This window comes from Apium graveolens, chromosome 8 (assembly GCF_009905375.1).
Source record: "Apium graveolens cultivar Ventura chromosome 8, ASM990537v1, whole genome shotgun sequence".
NCBI lineage: Eukaryota > Viridiplantae > Streptophyta > Magnoliopsida > Apiales > Apiaceae > Apium > Apium graveolens.
The window spans coordinates 18,787,723-18,809,372 of record NC_133654.1 but is presented as its reverse complement, the minus strand read 5'-3'; the positions used below and the strand labels follow the sequence as shown (position 1 = coordinate 18,809,372).

Below are 21,650 nucleotides of genomic sequence, written 5' to 3'. Positions count from 1 at the left end.
GGTATTAAATAACCAAAGATATACTTATACGAAAGTACTATCTTTATTTGAATAATCAAAAATAAGTTTGATTATCGAAATATTATTCTTTAATAAAATAAAGAATATTACTTAGTAAATAATCGGAGTCGTAAGTCCTCAAATGAATATTCAAAGTAATATTCATTAATAAAATAAACGGAGTCATATGTCCTCGAATGAATATTCAAAGTAATATTCATTAATAAAATAAACGGAGTCATATGTCCTCGAATGAATATTCAAACTAATATTCATTAAATAAAATAAAGTTATCGAATAAACCTTATTCGATTAATAGTTTTAAAAACTATATCAATATATATATATATAAATATATATATATATATAATATACTCGAGAACATCGACTCCCGGTTTTAGAAAATGTTCACCATTGGGTCCCCTATCATAAGGGTATACGCAACTACTGCTTATCTCTAGCATAGGTATTATGCAACTCATAAGCATTGAAATCAACAGAGAGATAACCAGATTACGAAACAAATATGCATATATATACCATCTCAGCATGCTTCAATATATCGCAAAATTTGCTAATTAACCAACATGCATCTATCACAAGATAATGCATATACATATATACATCACCACTACAGTATAACGGGTAGAAAACTTGCCTGAGTGCTCCTGGATAAACTTAAGCTTAGAGTGGGTCTGATAACCTATGAATAACCACATAAGTCGGAATTAAACCCCGGTCGCTTAAGAAACTAGACTTTAACCATTTAGAGTCCTAACGTTCGCTTTCGCGCTTAACGATTCACTTAAGTCGCTCGAGTACCCTCGGCTCCACCATTTTTAATAAATTAACCATTAAGAGTTTTAAGGCGATTCTTTCGCGAGTGCCTTACCAACTTCCTAATAAACTTTACATAATTGTTTCATATCCCAATTAGTCATTTAAAGTCTTTAACCAAGGTTTCAAAGTAAGGCCAGGGGTAATGGTCGTTCGCGAAACGCCGTTACTTAAAACGGTCGTTTCTCCTAAACCGTACATCGGATTCAAACGAACCACATATCAAAACGAAGCTCGTAACATGAACTATCTAATCATGGCAATGGTCAAAACCTAACAGGGAGTTCGCGGGTCCTGATGTTAAGAGCAAAAACAGCCTAAAGTAAATCGAACATTACGACGGCTATGTTTACGCGATTACCCAAATTTATACCACTCCAAATCAACCCACAACCAACCCACAATCAACATCCCAACCAAACTCCATCCATACTTCACCATAACAGCCCCAACAACTCAATATTATCAAATTATACTATTCTCAAACATGAATTTAAACTATACTTAAGTTCATTAATCAATAATCCAAGAATTACAACTCCAAAAACATCACAAAACCAACTAACCTCTACATACACAACAATCAAGCCTCTCATGAACTATAACAACAAAACTAAACCTAATACTCAAAGTAATTTTAGGGTTTGGAGGGGTTATACCTTCCTTGGAGAGTGGAGAATCAAGTAATAAGCTTGGAATCACCCTTAAAAGTCCTTATCCAAGCTTAATCTAAACAAAAACTCAAGAAAAAAAATTCTAGTTCTTGAAAAACACTATTCACCCTCTTATTCCATGATTTTTAGGAAGAGATTGTGAATGAATTAGAAGCTCAAACTTATAGGATAGTTATATCTATGCATAAGGAGTCTTAGATAATTACTTTGCTAATTAACAAAGCTTGGAGCTAGGATTTTGACTTTTTCTTTCTTTGAAGAAGAAGAAAACCGAGAGCTTTTGATGAAGAAAGAGAAATTACTTTGTGTTTTTGGTGAAGTGAATTGTTGGTTGGCTTGGTTGATTTGTTTTGTTTTGATTTATTACCTTTTACCATGGTAACTTTTGTGTGGTTCTTAATCAACCAACAACACACCTTTCTTTGGCATGCTTATGTCACCTTGTTATGTCACCCTCCCCCACTTGTCCTCCTCTTATCTGGTTTGATGATATCATCATCCCTAACCTTCTTGATTAACTCTTAATTGCTTGCCTAATGACCGCTGATCTGTTGTGCGGTTAGCTTAACTTTCGTTTTCGTTTATCGTTTGAGGGATCATACCCGGGATCTTATTACTTAGGTTTCCTTAACCTTTCTCAATACATTATATTCCTTTTATGATCCTCTCTTATAATCCTTGAATTTAAATCCTTTTTATTCTGTTACCTTATACTCAATTCTTTCTGTATCTGGTAGATTTCCGGGAAAAATCAAAGTGTTCGGATTTGGATTCTGACGATCTTTACTTACACTTATATACCACATAGAGTACTAATAATATCCTAGAAGATCAATAAAAGAACCCCTACATAGTGTGGCATGAAAAGTTTTCTTATTCAGCATAATCAGCAAAACACTATTCATAAGGGTTTCAAAAATTCCAAAAATTGGGGTTATTACAGTCTCCCCTCCTTAAAAGGATTCCGTTCCGGAATCAGATAGAAAATGAGTAGAGATACTTTCTTAGCATTGCACTTTCTAACTCTTACGTAATTTTCCCACATTGTGGTTCTACCATCAAACTCTGACTAGTTTGATAACTCTTCTCCTAAGCATTTGTCCATTTTTGATCTATAACCCTTCCTGGTTGCTCCATGTAGGTTACATCTGGTTGCATGTCTATGCGCTCATATGCCCCTATTTGTCTGGCATCCGAATTACACTTCCTTAACATTGATATGTGGAACACATTATGAACTTACTACATGTTTGGGGGTAGCGCTAGCTCATATGCTAACTTCCCAATACGTCTTAATACCTCAAAGGGTCCAACAATTCGTAGGCTTAGCTTTCCTTTCTTTTTGAACCTCAGTCAATCCTTTCCAAGGGATACCTTTAACATTACTAGGTCCCCTATTTCCTATTCTTTGCCCTTTCGTGTCAAATCAACATTTTTCTCATGTCCATCTTGGGCTACTACCAGCCGTCCTCTGATTAGATCTATCATATCCTTGGTCCTTTGGACCACTGCTGGTCCGAGCATCTTGCGCTCTACAACTTCATCCTAACATAAGGGAGATCGACATTTTCAGTCCCTCAAAGATCTCATAAGAAGATATCTCGATACCTGACATACGATCTATTATCGTGAGAAAACTCAATCCGCGTTAAGTGATCATTCCAAATTCTTTCAAATCTATTGCACAGACTCTCATTATAGCTTTTAGCATTAGAGCTTTTGCTTCTCAATACCCATTCTTTTCCAGTTCGTAATCGCTACTACCTTCCGTTCCTAATATTATACTGGTTATACTTTTGCTCGTTAGCGTTTTATAACCTTTTGATAACCACGTCAACCTTAGTATCACTAACGCGTTAGAATCGGAATACCATCGTACTGATACTACTTCCTTTAGCTGCTTCCATCTTCGAAAGCTTGATCCATCATATAGAAGTAAAGGAATTTGTTGAGAGATCACTATGATCATGAACACTTGTTCTATTGCATAGTTAGTACAGAAGATGGCCAGCCTTTAGTACTTGACAAGCAATTAAACAACATGTGGTATCCTACTAGGCTTCTATCACACAGATAGATAGTCATTCGGAAATACCTCCCCTTCTGGAAGGGTTGTTCTTCTCAGCTTATATGAAATGAAAAGAAGAGAAAAAAACGAATTGAAGAGAATTGTATATATGAAAAAAAAAATATACTGCCACAAAATATTTGGCTTGGAACCTACCTCTGAACTATAGAGGTTTGTCATAGGAGAACAAAACATATGTGTATATATATCAACATCAAGTATTATCGCATCGTATTTCGCATGCTTAAATATTTTTGCTATTCCGTCCATCATTCTATGGACCCATGCTCTTCGTCGAGCTTATACACAATCACCTTTGAAACTCCCTCGACATTGAAAATCAAATCTGGGATCTTATTCTAGACATTATCGTTACTAGAATTCTATGCTTGCACCGCAACCTTCCTCGTATAGTAATACGACTCTCTATGGATAAGAAGGAGTAAATATATCATAAGTAGATAATCGACTTAATTAGCCTATCAACGATAACTTGTACATTACCACGACCCGATTAGTGGTATATAATCTTAACATCCATTATAATACAACTCTCATGGTTGTTATCATCTCATTACTCGCAGAATCATTGCTGCATTACTATGGTCCACCCCTGACCCACTGTCGTCATTCATTTTCCATGAAATCTTAATATCTAACCATACAAAGTTCATACCTACCTTATCGAATTCTTCTAAGGTGTTAACATAATCACCATTCAAAATTTATGAAGAACATTGCAGATCCTGACATACATTCATGACATGAAGCAGATAAAATTGTAGAAGAGTTTCAATCAAAGCAATGATAGCAGGTTAATACCATTCTTAATCATATGCCTTCAATGGAAGACTTAACTCAAAGGTTCGTTTAGTCCTTTTTGAAACATGGTCCTGGCTTATTCTCAAGATAGTTCCTTCTAAGATAGATAGCCCGCTCATGGCGATTACACGAATTAAACCTTTACCAAACTACTATTACGGTTGGGTATTGCACAGTCATCAGAAGGAATGTCAATCTTCCAAACCATAGTACAACCTTCACGACTTCAACCATTATCACTGCATTCCTCTGGCACAAGCGCCTATAATTATCCTCTTACCTTTAAGGTGTCGGCCACCTCTTTGGCCTTTCCTGATAGTAAAATTTCCTTACAGTCAATGTCATTTTAACCACCTCCAAATAGATTTTCTACTTCATTTCAATCACTGCTTATGTGAAGATGTTTTCCTTAAAATCTGATGAGTAAAAAAAAATATCACCATTTTTCCATAAGTTATTACTTCAGTCTTTAGAGGTTAATCACTGTCACGACTGACTCTCAATCATACTTAGAACATCTTTTATCTTAGGCCATAATTGCCCTGAACAATTTCGGCCTTTACTGGTTCGATCCATACTTTCTCGTGGTTTAACACGTGCCCCACTTGGCATCATTATAATTACGTCATATTTCCTTTATCAACATTTTTATTCTTGAGAATTTTGAATATTACCTTTCTCCTTGTAAACCTCTAAGATTATCCTTGAATCGTTCCTCCTGTATTCCCTAGATACAGGGCATATCAAGATACCATTTATTAATACCAGAATCATTGTCAATATACTTCTGAAAAATTTCTCCACTGATTCTTAAAGGTTGTTGTTACCTTAATCCTTTCCAATTCATACTGCAAAAACTCATGATGTCCCTATTAAGGGCGAAATGCCAACCTTTATGCATTCCCCTAGGATTCATCTCAAGTTATCGAGGTTCTATCCTTAATTCAACCTTTAAAAAGGTACATGCATCCTTCCATGGATAAATCAAGTCATATATTCTTGATGAGGGTGTCTTTATTCAATCATTCCCACCTCGATAGTATATGCCTAATTTCATAATAATATCCTTATCCAAAATGAGATCAATCCATATGGCCTCCAAAAGACAATAACGGTTATCCACTTTTCTTGCCTGATTCGGTAATGATAACAAGGATGTTCTGGAAGATATTGGTCGTGTTCAACGTGAACTTCTTCTTAATAATTCCGTATTTACTTTTGTTGTTTATCTCAACAGTCATCTCAATGTTGGGATATCTCTCATTCCTGGCGTCCTCATTCCTGGCGTCTTCCTTCCTGGGTATCAAGCCACCGGTCTCACTCCACATTCTTGAAGGTCACTTCCTTCATCCAATTTTCCTAATTTCTTACTTTCTTGTCTCCTCAGTCTATCCGCGTCTCATTATTTATCCTTCGAACTATCTCAAGGTTTCCCGTATCCTTCTAACTTGAAGGGGGTACAACATATATGTATCTCTTATGCCTTCAACCATCAATTTAACTCATGGTGAATCACCCTCATCCTGAGGATTACTTACTTTTCTATTTCTATTGATACGAGTCTTTAGGGTTTCCTCATACCCAAATTCCTTATTATTCCTCAAACTCTATTGCCTTTATATATATTTCCACTTCAGTTTCTTTTTATTATCCTTTCTCTTATCATTATTTCCTGAACTAACACAACATAAGCTTTGATTTCAAACATCCCGTCATTCTGGATTCGTGTCCTCAGAACGAATCTTGACAGCTTTTACAACTTAGATTCATAATTCATCATACTCGTCCGCCTTGTTCTGGCTCTAATGCTTTTACACTATCTCCATAACCTTGGGAAGTACTTTCCTGAAAACAATTGACTGAACTGTAATCAGTTTATCATAACCTCTTGCTCCGTGCCTTTCTTGGTCTTTTACCAGTGGGTGGTCTCTCTCTTAGGAGGGTAAGTGACAAAAACACTCTTTTGTGATTCGTCAATCATTTAGAATCTCAAATGATTCCTGTATTTCCTTTAGCCAGGTTCTTGCCTCGGCTGGGTCAGCTATTCCCTTGGAACTCTGAGAGCTTAGCGACTTAAAGGTCCTGAAAGAATTTCACACCACATTGTTTCCTCAAGGTGGTGGTTAGGGTAAAAGTATAAGTTTTGTTTTAGGCAGGTCCATGGATTGCCGATTAGGAGTACCATCCTAGTTCTTCCTATCTTACTCCACTTCTGTTTTCTCAGTCTAAATATTTCTTCCTACTCCCCATTATTGTGGTCATCTTTTAATTTAAAATCTTCATTTTCCACTTCATTATATTCTGGGTTCCTTATATCTTAATTACGACCTCCCTGATTATCACATTCAAGGTTTACCCCTAATCTTATTCCTCATGGGGGCATAATGCTTGGAAAAATTTTGAGAATCTCTGGATATTTGTCTTACTTACTTTGCTTAAGTCTTTCCCTCGTTCTGTCCTTGCATGATTGCAAATTATGAATTCTCAAGTTCTATAAACTTCGTGACACTCTCTTAAGTGTTAATAGTGCAATTAACAATATGAACTTATCACAAACAACTGATCTGAACTGAAATTAACGAATATATACATAACCATTTGTTCGAGGGTACAACTACTGAACACATTAAAGAGAATTACATCATTTGATCTGATCGCTTCTATCCCAAAAGTACTACCATAGATCATCATCTCGTCATTAAAACTAATCATTCATAACTTAGGCTAATCCTCCAAAAGCGGTGCTACATGAAACCCTTGTCTGATCGCTCTAGCTCTACACACTACCATGGATGAAGAAATGCGGGCACGCACGACATCCCTAACCTGCTCCATCACAGAGGTGATGAGGTCTAAGATAGTGGCAAGTAGAGCTGGATCAATCTGACCCTCAAGATGGCCTCTAGCTGTAACACGGGTGGTAGCCTCAATCCTTTCCATGCTATACGCTAATCCTGCCGGAAGTACCCGGCCCTCAATCCTCGGTGCAGTAAGTCGACCTAACAGATCACTCCTACCATTACGGGCCTCAGACAGGCCACCCAAAGTCATATAATAATCGGCGATAAGAGAAGCCTGAGTGGTTGCATCTAGCAGTCCATGGGGTGCAGGTGGTGCAGACCCAGGAGATCCAAATGGATAACCTAGCACGGTATCAGGTGACAATGGTGCAGGAGATAAATGTGGCATTTCCTCAGTAGGTGTTGGGCTCTGTACAGGGGAGGGAACAGGAATTGGTGGAACCTCATGGATATCTTCAGGAACCTCGGGAAGAGGGTCTGATACTGGTATAATTGGTGCCATGGAAGGCCCCACTCCTTGTGCCCTCATTAACCTTTGTGCCCTTGGTAACTCTTCATCCTCTAGTGCCACCCTCGCGGCCATTCTTTCTCTGGTAGTCGCCCTGACTACGGTCATCAATTCCTCAGCGGTCCTCTCCTCATTCTCGTTAGGATCCTCCACGAGATCCTCCTCAGCAACAATCCCTTCTGGGATAACATCCTCAACCGCAACATTCTCAATATGAATCTCATCCGGTCCCTCGTTAGGGTACTCTATCGGATTCACAATTTGATCTCCAACATGTAATAAAACATCCTCATATTGATGCTCCTGAACCTCAGGGTTCGGTTCCCCGCTGCCCTATACGAGAACGAACTATGTTACTATCATAATATTTATAAGGGTTCCCGTAAGGGTTTTAACTGTCAGTACTATGTTAGGTAGCCCGACTATGAACTTGGCAAGAGTTCTTATTATCTTTGTGAACTTATTATTTTAACATCACATCATCTCTGAGGTTTATAACGCTTAGCTCTGATACCATTTCTGTAACACCCCCAAATCCGGGGTCGGGGATTCGGGTTGTCACGAGTTCCATTTCCCTTATCAATACTTAATCTTAACAGTCAACCAACTACTGAGTACTGTGACCCCACAATATACACACACACACACACACCACAAGTTATAGTCTCAGAGATGAATACCAAAAATAACACAAGTCATTTTATTCCACAATTATAAACCGTTACACCTTAAAAGGGTTTCTGAATAAATTTACATTTCCTTGCCATTATTACAATTCATAAATATACATAAGTCTGGTACATCAAAAGTTGAAAGCCTAGCCTATTGGTAGATCCTACCTCGGCTATAACGGCATCAACGCCTACAGGAAACTGCAGAACGTTTCCTAACCGCTTAAGAATCGGGAGCTTGGTCCTGTTCATCTTTTCTATCTGTTGTTGTGTGATGAAAGAAGAAAGTAAGGGTGAGTAACAAGCCCACCGAAATAATATGTATAATAATTAACAATATATGAGCATTCTCATAGTACTCATGAAAGTCTTGGTCAAGAAGAAATGAACCAAGTTTGATATCTTAATGCGACGAAGTCGCAAAATATTCAGTATATATACTTATATACTTTTCAAAATCTTGGAAGTCCTCTTCCATGCCTAATATACACAGAGTTCCAGTTTATAACTGTATAAAAATATCGTTGCAAGGTGATCTCATATATCTAACCTTGTCTCAACGTTTTTGTGAAAATCTTTGTCATGCATAAGATAATCATTAACCAGATATAAGTTTAAAAGATGAAGTTACAAGATACTCCAATATACTTATATCTTTTCCAAATACTACTTGAACTACCACCGTTCAAGTTATAATCAGTTTCAAAAGTTCATCACACTGATGAGACTACAAGACAAGATTTGAATAGATTTAATCTTTGAATATCATTATAAATAATGAAGTTACGAGGTACTTCATTAAGTCCCGATATATATATACACCTATATATATACATTTCATACACTCCTTGAAAACCTCTGTTATGAAAATTATAAACAGAGTTGCAATATCCAATGAATTTGGAAAGGAGAAAACCTTGGCATAAACCTGATATCTTCCTGATCAGGCAAAGATACCGATAAGTAACCTTTTCTACTAGTAGATGGACGAATTCCCCACTGGTCATCACCCTGGCTGCAATATGACCTTATGCTGGACTGCCACTAAGCCACTTACACTTTCGTGGACGCCCACTGAGCCCATGTTGCTTATGCCGACTCAAATAGATGAACTTACTTCCCGAACGATGGAAGAGTAATCAAGATGTTTCTCAAAACAGCAACCTCATTGCGAATGTAAAATACACCACTGAGCCGGATCTCTCAGGTTTTGAGCGAGTATTTAAATCCCCTTCGAAAGGAAGATCTTAAATATAAAAATGAGTTTTGGGATCCGCTCTAACTTTTAAAAATCATTTTGAAGACTCGAAACATTTTTAAGAATGTTTGGAGTATTGCTGATTTATTAAAATAAATCAGTCCCAATATATTAGAAAATATCTGAATATTATTATTTAAATAATATTCCCAAAAAGGATAATCTGTATAAAAATAATCGAAGTAGAAGTGTTAAAACTCATACTTGAAATGGGTATTAAATAACCAAAGATATACTTATACGAAAGTACTATCTTTATTTGAATAATCAAAAATAAGTTTGATTATCGAAATATTATTCTTTAATAAAATAAAGAATATTACTTAGTAAATAATCGGAGTCATAAGTCCTCAAATGAATATTCAAAGTAATATTCATTAATAAAATAAACGGAGTCATATGTTCTCGAATGAATATTCAAAGTAATATTCATTAATAAAATAAACGGAGTCATATGTCCTCGAATGAATATTCAAACTAATATTCATTAAATAAAATAAAGTTATCGAATAAACCTTATTCGATTAATAGTTTTAAAAACTATATCAATATATATATATATATAATATATATATATATAATATACTCGGGAACATCGACTCCTGGTTTTAGAAAATGTTCACCTTTGGGTCCTCCATCCTAAGGGTATACGCAACTACTGCTTATCTCTAGCATAGGTATTATGCAACTCATAAGCATTGAAATCAACAGATAGATAACCAGATTATGAAACAGACATGCATATATATACCATCTCAGTATGCTTCAGTATATCGCAAAATTTGCTAATTAACCAACATGCATCTATCACAAGATAATGCATATACATATATACATCACCACAACAGTATAACGGGTAGAAAACTTGCCTGAGTGCTCCTGGATAGACTTAAGCTTAGAGTGGGTCCGATAACCTATGAATAACAACATAAGTCGGAATTAAACCCTGGTCGCTTAAGAAATTAGACTTTAACCATTTAGAGTCCTAACGTTTGCTTTCGCGCTTAAGGATTCACTTAAGTCGCTCGAGTACCCTCAGCTCCACCATTTTTAATAAATTAACCATTAAGAGTTTTAAGGCGATTCTTTCGCGAGTGCCTTACCAACTGCCTAATACACTTTACATAATTGTTTCATATCCCAATTAGTCATTTAAAGTCCTTAACCAAGGTTTCAAAGTAAGTCGAGGGGTAATGGTTCGTTCGCGAAACGCCGTTACTTAAAACGGTCGTTTCTCCTAAACCGTACATCGGATTCAAACGAACCACATATCAAAACGAAGCTTGTAACATGAACTATCTAATCATGGCAATGTTCAAAACCTAACAAGGAGTTCTCGGGTCCTGATGTTAAGAGCAAAAACAGCCTAAAGTAAATCGGACATTACGACAGCTATGTTTACGCGATTACCCAAATTTATACCACTCCAAATCAACCCACAACCAACCCACAATCAACATCCCAACCAAACTCCATCCATACTTCACCATAACAGCCATAAAAACTCAATATTATCAATTTATACTATTGTCAAACATGAATTTAAACTATACTTAAGTTCATTAATCAATAATCCAAGAATTACAACTCCAAAAACATCACAAAACCAACTAACCTCTACATACACAACAATCAAGCCTCTCATGAACTATAACAACAAAACTAAACCTAATACTCAAAGTAATTTTAGGGTTTGGAGGGGTTATACCTTCCTTGGAGAGTGGAGAATCAAGTAATAAGCTTGGAATCACCCTTAAAAGTCCTTATCCAAGCTTAATCTAAACAAAAACTCAAGAACAAAAATTTTAGTTCTTGAAAAACACTATTCACCCTCTTTTTCCATGATTTTTAGGAAGAGATTGTGAATGAATTAGAAGCTCAAACTTATAGGATAGCTATATCTATGCATAAGGAGTCTTAGATAATTACCTTGCTAATTAACAAAGCTTAGAGCTAGGATTTTGACTTTTTCTTTCTTTGAAGAAGAAGAAAGCCGAGAGCTTTTGATGAAGAAAGAGAAATAACTTTGTGTTTTTGGTGAATTGAATTGTTGGTTGGCTTGGTTGATTTGTTTTGTTTTGATATATTACCTTTTACCATGGTAACTTTTGTGTGGTTCTTAATCAACCAACAACACACCTTTCTTTGTCATGCTTATGTCACCTTGTTATGTCACCCTCCCCCACTTGTCCTCTTATTTGGTTTGATGACATCATCATCCCTAACCTCCTTGATTAACTCTTAATTGCTTGCCTAATGACCGCTGATCTGTTGTGCGGTTAGCTTAACTTTCGTTTTCGTTTATCGTTTGAGGGATCATACCCGGGATCTTATTACTTAGGTTTTCTTAACCTTTCTCAATAAATTATATTCCTTTTATGATCCTCTCTTATAATCCTTGAAATTAAATCCTTTTTATTCTGTTACCTTATACTCAATTCTTTCTGTATCTGGTAGATTTCCGGGAAAAATCAAAGTGTTCGGATTTGGATTCTGACGATCTTTACATACACTTATATACCACATAGAGTACTAATAATATCCTAGAAGATCAATAAAAGAACCCCTACATAGTGTGGCATGAAAAGTTTTCTTATTCAGCATAATCAGCAAAACACTATTTATAAGGGTTTCAAAAATTCAAAAAATTGGGGTTATTACATTATTTTAAATATTCTTTTAGAGAATAAACCCATTCGAGGTTTAATTATTTATCGATTATCATTTAATTATTTATTATTTATTAAAGGGTTTATTATTGATTTAAAAATCATAGATCCTGATTTAAAACATACTTTCTGATTTCGGAAAATCATTCGAGTAATTTCAGATCGTCGGAGAATATTATCCCGACTTATTTAATATTTTGAATATAGTTTCAAGGAGAAACTTTTTCTCCTTATTAATTATCTGTTGACAACGGTCAACTCACATCCTTAGTACTTCCTCCGAAATTCTCGGAAGTTCGTATATACATATATATATACACTTATATCTTAGAGAGATAAGTTGTTTCTATCAGCAAGCAAAACGCTTGGGGAACTTCGATGTGGTTCGAGTTCTCGAGATTGATAGAATTCTTTTAAAGGACAAGGGAGGGGTAGGCTCTGGTACTATGTGTGCTAGATGGACTACCAAAGGTACCGCATGTGAAGGTACTCAGTGTACTTAGGAACTTGTGAAGTATGTGTATACCCGAAAATGGGACACGTAGCCCGAATGCGGCATGGGTGATAACCGGGATACGAAGGTGTCATCCTTCTACTAGTAGAAAAGGATACTATTATCGTATTACGACTGATCATCGTATACGGTGACTCCAACGAATGTCCTAATTCTTCTAATTGGAATTGAGATGCAATACTGTAACCCAAGCCTAGGTTTTGGGATTACTATTAAGGTATTCACGGGATATTAAAATTCCTTAAAGAATTGTTTTCATAAGAAGGTGTGTATCATCAAGGAAAACTATTTTTGAATAAAACATAATTATCATATATGATGTTATCATACAGTCATTTTCATACTGTACATTATTATGCTGAGCATTATAGCTCACACTTGTTTTCTTAAATTGACAAAACACAACAGTGAATCAAGATACCTGCCATGAGAACCACAACCAAGAAATGGGTAGGAAATGGCCAGCTGTTCCGTAGATTGTTTGGTGTTGTACCACAGGTAGTCAGAATAAGCTGGATTAGTTTTCAGTTGTTTATAGTTCGGCTTATTTATAAGTATGACTTATGTATGGTAAGAAACAAGAAACGTATATTTGGCCGGCGGACTAGCCTTACTTAAAGGTCACTCCCCGGTAAGATTAATTACTTTTGGGTTCTAATAAATATCACTTGATGGTTGACAATTACTCTAGTTATGATGGTTCCTTTCCAAGACAATAACCTGTAAGTGTGTGTGTGTATGATAAGTGTGGGGTCGTGAAGCGTGGGTATTTATATATTTTAGTGTGAGTTGTGTGGTTGTAAGAGTTTAGATGGCGTGGCTTCCGAGACTCCTGACACCGGGTTTTGGGATGCCACACCTAATTAGGTACTTGATCAATCCTCGACATTTCTCATAACGTCTAACTTCTACCCCAATCGTAATAAACACTTATCTTATATACACATGCATAACACGTAGCACATAATAAGATATACCTTTATACTCTTTATATCACCGACCATCTCAATACTTTACATATAGAAAGTAAACACATAATCTCATAATCTGACACCAAATCTTATTAGGTCCTATCAATTAGACCCTTTATACTTATCTATATACTTTTTTCTCGCTACTCGGGCATGGCGTAGTCGTACCACGCTTACCCTTATCATCTCAACCAATCAATCAATCTAGTATACTTAATCATTTTTAACACTTAACATGCATTTCAATCTATACAATTAACAACTAATGACTTAGCATAACGAGTCAAAGTTACAATACAAAACTCGAATACTTAGTTCTTTTAATACTCGAATACAAATCCTTTCGATTAACATAACATTTAGCACGTATCACTTTGCACGCAAATCAAACTTAGGATATTCAATCCAAATAACACATAATCTCCTTAACAAACTATCATGCATATTTTATTAATGATCCAAATCATGAGTTAATCCTTATCCTCCTTAAAACCATTTCTTTCACCATTGTTTTATAAAAATTCGAACCAAAAGGTTCCCTAATTCGACCCAACTCACAATTCTAACATGCAAAACTCCTTAGTTTTCATAAAATCTCAATCCAATTATTCTTATATCACTTAAACAACGATTACTCTTGATAAGAAAATCTTTCCCCCTTTTATTAATAAAAATTTGAACCAAAACATCATGACAAAATCAAACATAATCAACATGCAACCACTTAACACTTACATGCATACTTCTAAAATCAATTACCTTTAAAAATCATCCCCTTGCATTTTTATCAAAATTTCGAACCAAAAACATGTAGAAAAATAGAGTGAAACTTAGAAAATCAACATGCATCCAATTTTAATAACATGCATCAATATTTAGTGACTTGCCTTAACACTTTATTCAACTAATCACATAAACAACTACCAATAGTCATTATATCCAAAATTTTAAGCATAAAACTTGATTTGAAAACCAAGAACTCAAGCAACCTAAACAAGTAACATGCACTCTATATCTCATCCCATTTACACTAAATCAATTTAAAAATCAATTTTTTACAAACCCACCGGCTCCCATTTGGTCATGGCCGGTGGCGGTCGAACTCGAGGGTGCCCATGCACGGGTCTCCCTTCGAATTTTGAACCTCTAATATACATAATATATCTCGACTAATGGATTGCACACCCTTATGAACATACACCAAGAAATTGTACTTTTCTTGGATATAATCAAAGAGAGAGTTTTAAAAAACTTACTCGAGAACTTACATGCAAAGGTTATAGTGATAGAGGATTAGAAATGGTTAAGACTGGTGGTAAAATCTTTAAAAACTAACATGGTTTTGATCTTGCATGTAAGAGAGAGAGAGAGAGAGAGAGAGAGAGAGAGAGAGAGAGAGTATTCGGGAGAGAGAATGAGAGAGAGAGAGAGAGAGAGCCGAGAGAAGAAGAGAGGAAGAAGGTGGGGGATGAAGGAGGGGTATATATAAGTGACCGGAGGGGTAAAATGGTCATTTTCCATCCAATTTCTAGAAACTTATTTTCTTTCTCTCTTTTATTCTAAAATCTATAAATCTCTCTTTTGTAAAAAAAAATATAAAACATCCTTGTAAAATCAAAAAATGTACCAAATCTCATTTTTAAAATAAAGAACATAAAATTATCTATCCTCCCATATTTTAAAAATATCTTTTTGTGCGAATAGATTATTTAGAATGGATTTTACAAATAAATCCCAAATAGTGAAAATAAACTTCATAAAATAATTTTAAAATATTAGAACATCCACATAAATCCAACTATCATTTTTAAAAAGTCCCTTAGACTATTTTAGAGATAATAAAGCAAATCTCACACCTTGATCTCATTATTATAATTTTTATAAAAATATATAAGACCCAATAAAATCAATTAGATTCATTTAAAATCCCACAAATCACAGATTCGTATACAGAATCATCAGATATCATGCAGTTTCACAAGAACATCAAATATATTTCATATATTTACATAACACTAGACTCCACAATTTTGTTTCGATACACTTAAGCATAAAATTCTCTTTTAATCCATCTTTTGAATAACGGGTCTCGTTCTACTTGACGGCCCAAAAATCACAGCTTAAGCCCTTACTTGACTCATCAAACTGGAACGAGACTTTGCTCATTTCTTATTACTATTTTACAAAATGTATACATAAGCCACAAAATATTTTATCATTTTATTATATTCACATATATCCACGTAACAGCACAAGAACTATACTTTATTCATATAAATACATCACGAAAATCCCGGTCGCTACAATTATTATGAATTAGAGGGAGTATGGAAAAAGTATAGTCCAATAAATTTATGAAATAAACTAACAGACGTAGGAGGAACTTTCCTGGTCGGGCACTCGCACCAAGTATCCACTGTCGCTGGTGATTTTCGTAACAACTGACACTAAGTAGCTTAGTAGAACAATTTTTTCACGGTCTTCTAAGAAATCCTTGCTAGAGTTTACTTTATCTTTTTACTATAAGCATCTTCATGGTCTCATTTTATTTTAGTAAATTAATTATGTGCATGATACATCCATTGATAATGTGGATGATTTTGCAAGTTTGCAGTAGTTTATATGCCAACAATCTTGTTGTATCACTCATTTCATGGATATTTCTACTGATAGGTGGTCGTTTGGCGCTATACAGTATGAGACGCTTGTTGGTTTTCCTCCATTCTATACAGATGATCCAATTTCAACATCATAATTCATCTCCAATACAACAAAATCACACGGAATAACTAATTTATCCACCTTTACCAAAACATCTTCAAGTACACCTACTGGATACTTTATTGATCTATCCGCAAGTTGAAGTAAAATCCTTGTCTTCTGTAACTCTCCTAAGCCAAGTCTTTTGTACATAGAGTGCGGTATTAAACTTACACTAGCTCCAAGAGCACACAAGGTCTTTCTTATTCCTACTTCACCAATAGTGCACAACAAAGAAAAAATTCTAGGATCCTTGAGCTTAGGAGGAACTTTATATTGAATAACAGCACTGCACTCTTTGGTCAGAGTGATTATTTCCACCTCCTCTAACTTCTTCCTGTTAGACAACACCTCTTTCATAAATTTCACATAGGGGGATATTTGAGCCAATGCATTGGCAAATGGAATGCTAATATGAATCTCATGAAACATCTTCAAAAACATTTCATATTGCTTCTCTAATTTTCTATTTTTCAACCTCTGTGGAAAAGGAATTGGAGGGATATATGGTTTCATAGGAGCTTTATGTGTGAGCCTCTCCTTGTTGGGTTCGTTGTCTACACTATCAGAAATCTCCATATTAACTTGATGTATTTTCCTTTTTTTTAGGAGGAAGAATCTCATCTTTAAGTGTTTGAGCCACAAATTCTGGTAGTTCTCTTCCATTTCTCAAAGTGATAGCCTTGCACTACTCCTTGATATTCATATCGGGTTGACTAAGAAGTGTTATTTGTTCACGCATACCAATCTTATTTGTAATTTGGCCAATTTACGTTTCCAACATTTTTTCAGACGATGTAATTTGATCAAGCCTTGACTCGACCTTTACAAATTTGGTCCCTATATTGGTGAAGGCCCCAGTAGTTCCTTATATCATCTTGTTCAGTGCAACTTCCCAATCATCTGCTTCCTTCTTTTCTTTATGTGGAAGTTAATATTGTTGTTGCTGCTGAAAACCCGGAGGCGGATTCTATCTTGGTGCAACATATGTTGGATTTTGAGCATGGTTATTATTGTAAGAGACATTGTTATTCGGCCTCTGATCTGGATTGTAATAAGAATTATTTTGCATTGGCCATGATTGTCTCCCTTGAATAAAAGATGCTTTCTCAGAGAATTGAGGAGCATATGAATATTGATCAACACCATAATCATTGTACCCTCTCTTCGGAGCAGAGATAACATTAAAATTACCCATTTTCCACGTACCTCTTGAGTCAGAGCATCCAATTTAAGAGTGAGTGATAGGGATAAATAAATCCTGATTGTATAATTAAATATTGCAAGGTATGGGCTGCTGGGCCCAATAAGAAGATGTATGACATTCAGACCAGAAAGGTTAACATGCTGATCAGGCCTGATGGACCAGATCAGGCCTGATGAAACAAAGAAGGCCCAAAAACCCTGATTATTAATTAATTTCATAATTAATAATAAGGGAAAAATCAGGTATTGAGAAGAGTCCTGATAAGGATATAAATCCTTACAGATTAGCCTCAAGGGGACCTAAAAGGATAAGGAATCAGTTTCCTACTATCTAGGACTCCAAAGTCCAATCTATTTATGAGACTTACCCACCAAGTCTCCTATACCAAGTCCAATTCAAGGACTCTCAACATCTATATAAGGGGTATCGCCCCACAAATCAGAACTACGTTTTTTGGCTTGATTCTCTAATTCACAGAGATACGTAGGCATCTCGTAAAGGCAGAATTAAGCTACGAAATACGAGAGCAGCCATTAAAGGCCTTGAGCTCCCGAATCTTAGTAATAAACACAGCAAATAATAACCTTAATATTTTATCCATAACAATGAGCAATTTCATCATCTCAGTATCTTGTGCTGATTTTACTGAGTTTGCACCACTAGGTGCTCATTCATAGTTATTTCCTGCCAACTCCTCGAGAAGTGCTTTTGCCTTGGTGACCGGTGATGTTTTTAAAGTCTCCTCCAGCTGCCATATCCAAACTCAAACGAACTTCTTTATTCAAGGACCCATAAAAAGTACTCAGAAGCATCCATTTTGAATATCCATGATGTGGATATTTTCTTAACAATGACTTGTATCTCTCCCATGCATGATATAAGCCTTCACCTGGTTTAGTCTTGAAACTTATAATGATTTCCCTCATCTGTTGAGTCTTGTCCGAAGGATAGTATTTTGACAAAAACTCGGTCGATAGACTTTCCCAAGTAGCAGCTATAGTATCTGGAAGTTGTTGAAACCATTTCAAAGATCTTCCCTTTATAGATTAAGGGAACATGTGAAGACGAATTTGGTCTACAGTGACTCCAGTGATTTTGAATGAACCACACATCTGCACAAAGTGCTCTAGATGACGGTGTGGATCCTCTCGCTCAATATCTCCTTCAAAAGTAGAATTGCTCACCATTTGAACTAAACTTGGATTAATAGTAAATTGAGCTACACCAATCGTTGGAGTCTTGTAAATGCAGTTTGCAAGATTAGGAGTCTCATGATCCCGAATAGAAGGTTTATCCTGATTATCAATAACAAGTGCATATTCACCCATCTTGTCTCTTTCTTTTCTTTGCCTTACCTCTCTCCTTTAAGCTTGAAACGTGTGTTCAATTTCTGGATCGAACTTCAAATTTCCTGCACTTATAGAACGTCGCATATAAGAGTTATAGCACCTGAAAAGAGAAAATCAATAAGATAGATCTTGGAAACAAATCTGATAAAATCTAAACAATAAAAAATATTAACCTAAATTTAATATTATTGCCTTCCCCAGCAGCGGCGCCAATTTGTTGAAGTATAATTTAGTGTAGTTTGTCCTCAGGGAAGGACTAAATCAATACAAATTCAAGTATATGATCTCTTAATGTCCAGACGTGTGTAGAAATAATTGGTATATTGTGATTAACTAAATTAAACTAATAAGTGATTAAAACAAAGATTTATAAATAATGAAAAGCAACCCGAGAACTAGGGTTCTTCAATTGGTTCAATGAATGTTGATGTATTGTGATATCTACTCTTCGTACTTTGCTAAAAACAACTCTTTTAAGTTTACATTATTCTTTCCCAAGATACAAAATAATGCATACAACTATATCCCAAAGTCACTCCCATGATCAATTGAAATACAATCATAAACTATTAAGACCCAGGAATGATAAGTTTCATAACTCGCATATTAATCTCCCAATTAATAATTAAACTACGTCTATCATATCATGAACAAGAATTATGACTCATCTCTAAATTCATCACAACTCCTATAGATACAATTAAAGGTTCATGACTCTCTTAATTGGGTTAAGCCCTCAACGAAAGATTAGAAAAGTAGAGAATTCACACTACAATCAAACAAACATAAATTAAGAATGAATACTACCTAATTCTCGAATTAGAGAATTAGTTACTCATCATAAAGATAGAAAACAGACATATATTAATAAGCAACATCATGGGTATAAGAGTTTAGAGTAAAGAAAATACAACTTAAAGAATCTCTTGAGAATTGGATAGAATCCCTTAAATCCTTGCTCAAAATCTCACACCAAGCCTCTTTATCTCTCGTATACATATTATAACCTAAAACCCTCTTAATTATGTTTATATATATGAATGTGCTATAAAAAGCGTTTTAAAAGATGTAGGAAAGTGTTACAAACCCAATAATAAAAGCCTCAAAACTCAATTTCTCGTCAGACTTCAAGGCCTTGAAAATTGGATAAAGGTCTTGAGTTTTGCGTTTCTACCCTTGTAAAGGCCTTGAGCAGTGAAATAAAACTCTTTAGATGCCCGTTTTTTGTGTAAAGGCCTTGAGATGCAAGTCAAGGCCTTGAGCGGTGAAGTTTAATATTCTTTTATTCCAAGAATACACTATTTACCATAAAGTATGCACAAACAAAAAATGAGTGGCATACAAGACGTGGGTGAGTTTTTAAGTTCCTAGTTGATTCCCACCTGGACTTGTGATACTCTCCATGGCCATTGTAGTTGCATCTCACAATTGCTTATAATGCAGTACTCTGACACAGAAGCTTATTATATAAATTCATATATTTATATGTAATTGTAAGATCTCTAGTAATTTACCTTGGGGGGTCTTTTGAAACAAGTTGCTGCTTCATTTTAGGATGCTGCCACACAGCCTTCCTTGGTGATTGTCTATTTTGGTGGTAATGATTCAATGGGGTCTTGGCCCTCATGTACTATTAAGTGTAATTTTCTCTTTTACGATCTTCTCTTTAGTATACCAAAACGGAAGTTGCTATGTGATATGATGAAAAAGGTTTATCCCAACACTTGAAAGAAAATTGTAGGCCCGGCTGTCTGAACACATATACAAAACTCAGAAGCACATTTGCACCTCTATACTTGATTGCAGTAATTTACGTAACATTGAAAATAAATGATTTTTAATATAGATATGTACAACATGAGGATGGATAGTGATAAGCCTCGAATATTATTAATATATAAGACTAATCTTTTAGGAGATCTTTTCTTTACTCAATTAGCCAACCCCTTCAAATGAGGTTGTTCTTTTATATTTATAGGGAGTCCCAAATGGGCTTCCTGTTACAAAATGGGCCTCTTGGGCTTTCAAAAAAAAGTTACATAATTATTTCTCTAAGTATTCTTGGGCCTTTCTTCTTTATTTCAGGCCATTAGTCCCAGGTCCAACAGATAGAAAAATGCAAGGTAACGCCGTAAATACTGAACTGACCTTCTACTATTTCAATTAAAAAAAAATCAAAGTCTTCATGACAAATATTGCATGTGATTAAAATGTCGGGCTGTGAAAATATATGATTTAACAGATTTTATATAAAGACGGAAACTTATCCTGAAGCGAAAAGATCTTATATTAAATTGATATCTTATAATGATTTGTTTTCTAACATTACTTCTAACTAATCAGAATCTTTCAGATGCAACTCGCATAATTTTTATTCGACGGCAACGGAATCCAATATCGCCCTATATATATATTATGTGTGCCAGGGGGCTTAACTCTATTATTCGGCGGAATGAATGAATAGGTGAGTTTGCTCCATGGGTGTTCAATTGCACGGGGAGCTCCTGCAATATCATACTTATTATTCACCGATGATTGCTA

General features: G+C 35.4%; 1 protein-coding gene across 1 annotated transcript; it reads right to left on the bottom strand.

Moving 5' to 3' along the window:
• Nucleotides 1-16,517: 16,517 nt before the first annotated feature.
• On the bottom strand, nucleotides 16,518-17,132 carry LOC141679349 (uncharacterized). The gene has a single exon (XM_074485851.1). It carries the CDS (start codon nucleotides 17,130-17,132, stop codon nucleotides 16,518-16,520), a length of 615 nt encoding a protein of 204 aa, XP_074341952.1.
• Nucleotides 17,133-21,650: the final 4,518 nt, after the last annotated feature.

Bases quoted from the DNA above. Each gene is read 5' to 3' on its own strand.
- LOC141679349 (XM_074485851.1), bottom strand. From the start codon at position 17,132: ATGGAGATTTCTGATAGTGTAGACAACGAACCCAACAAGGAGAGGCTC.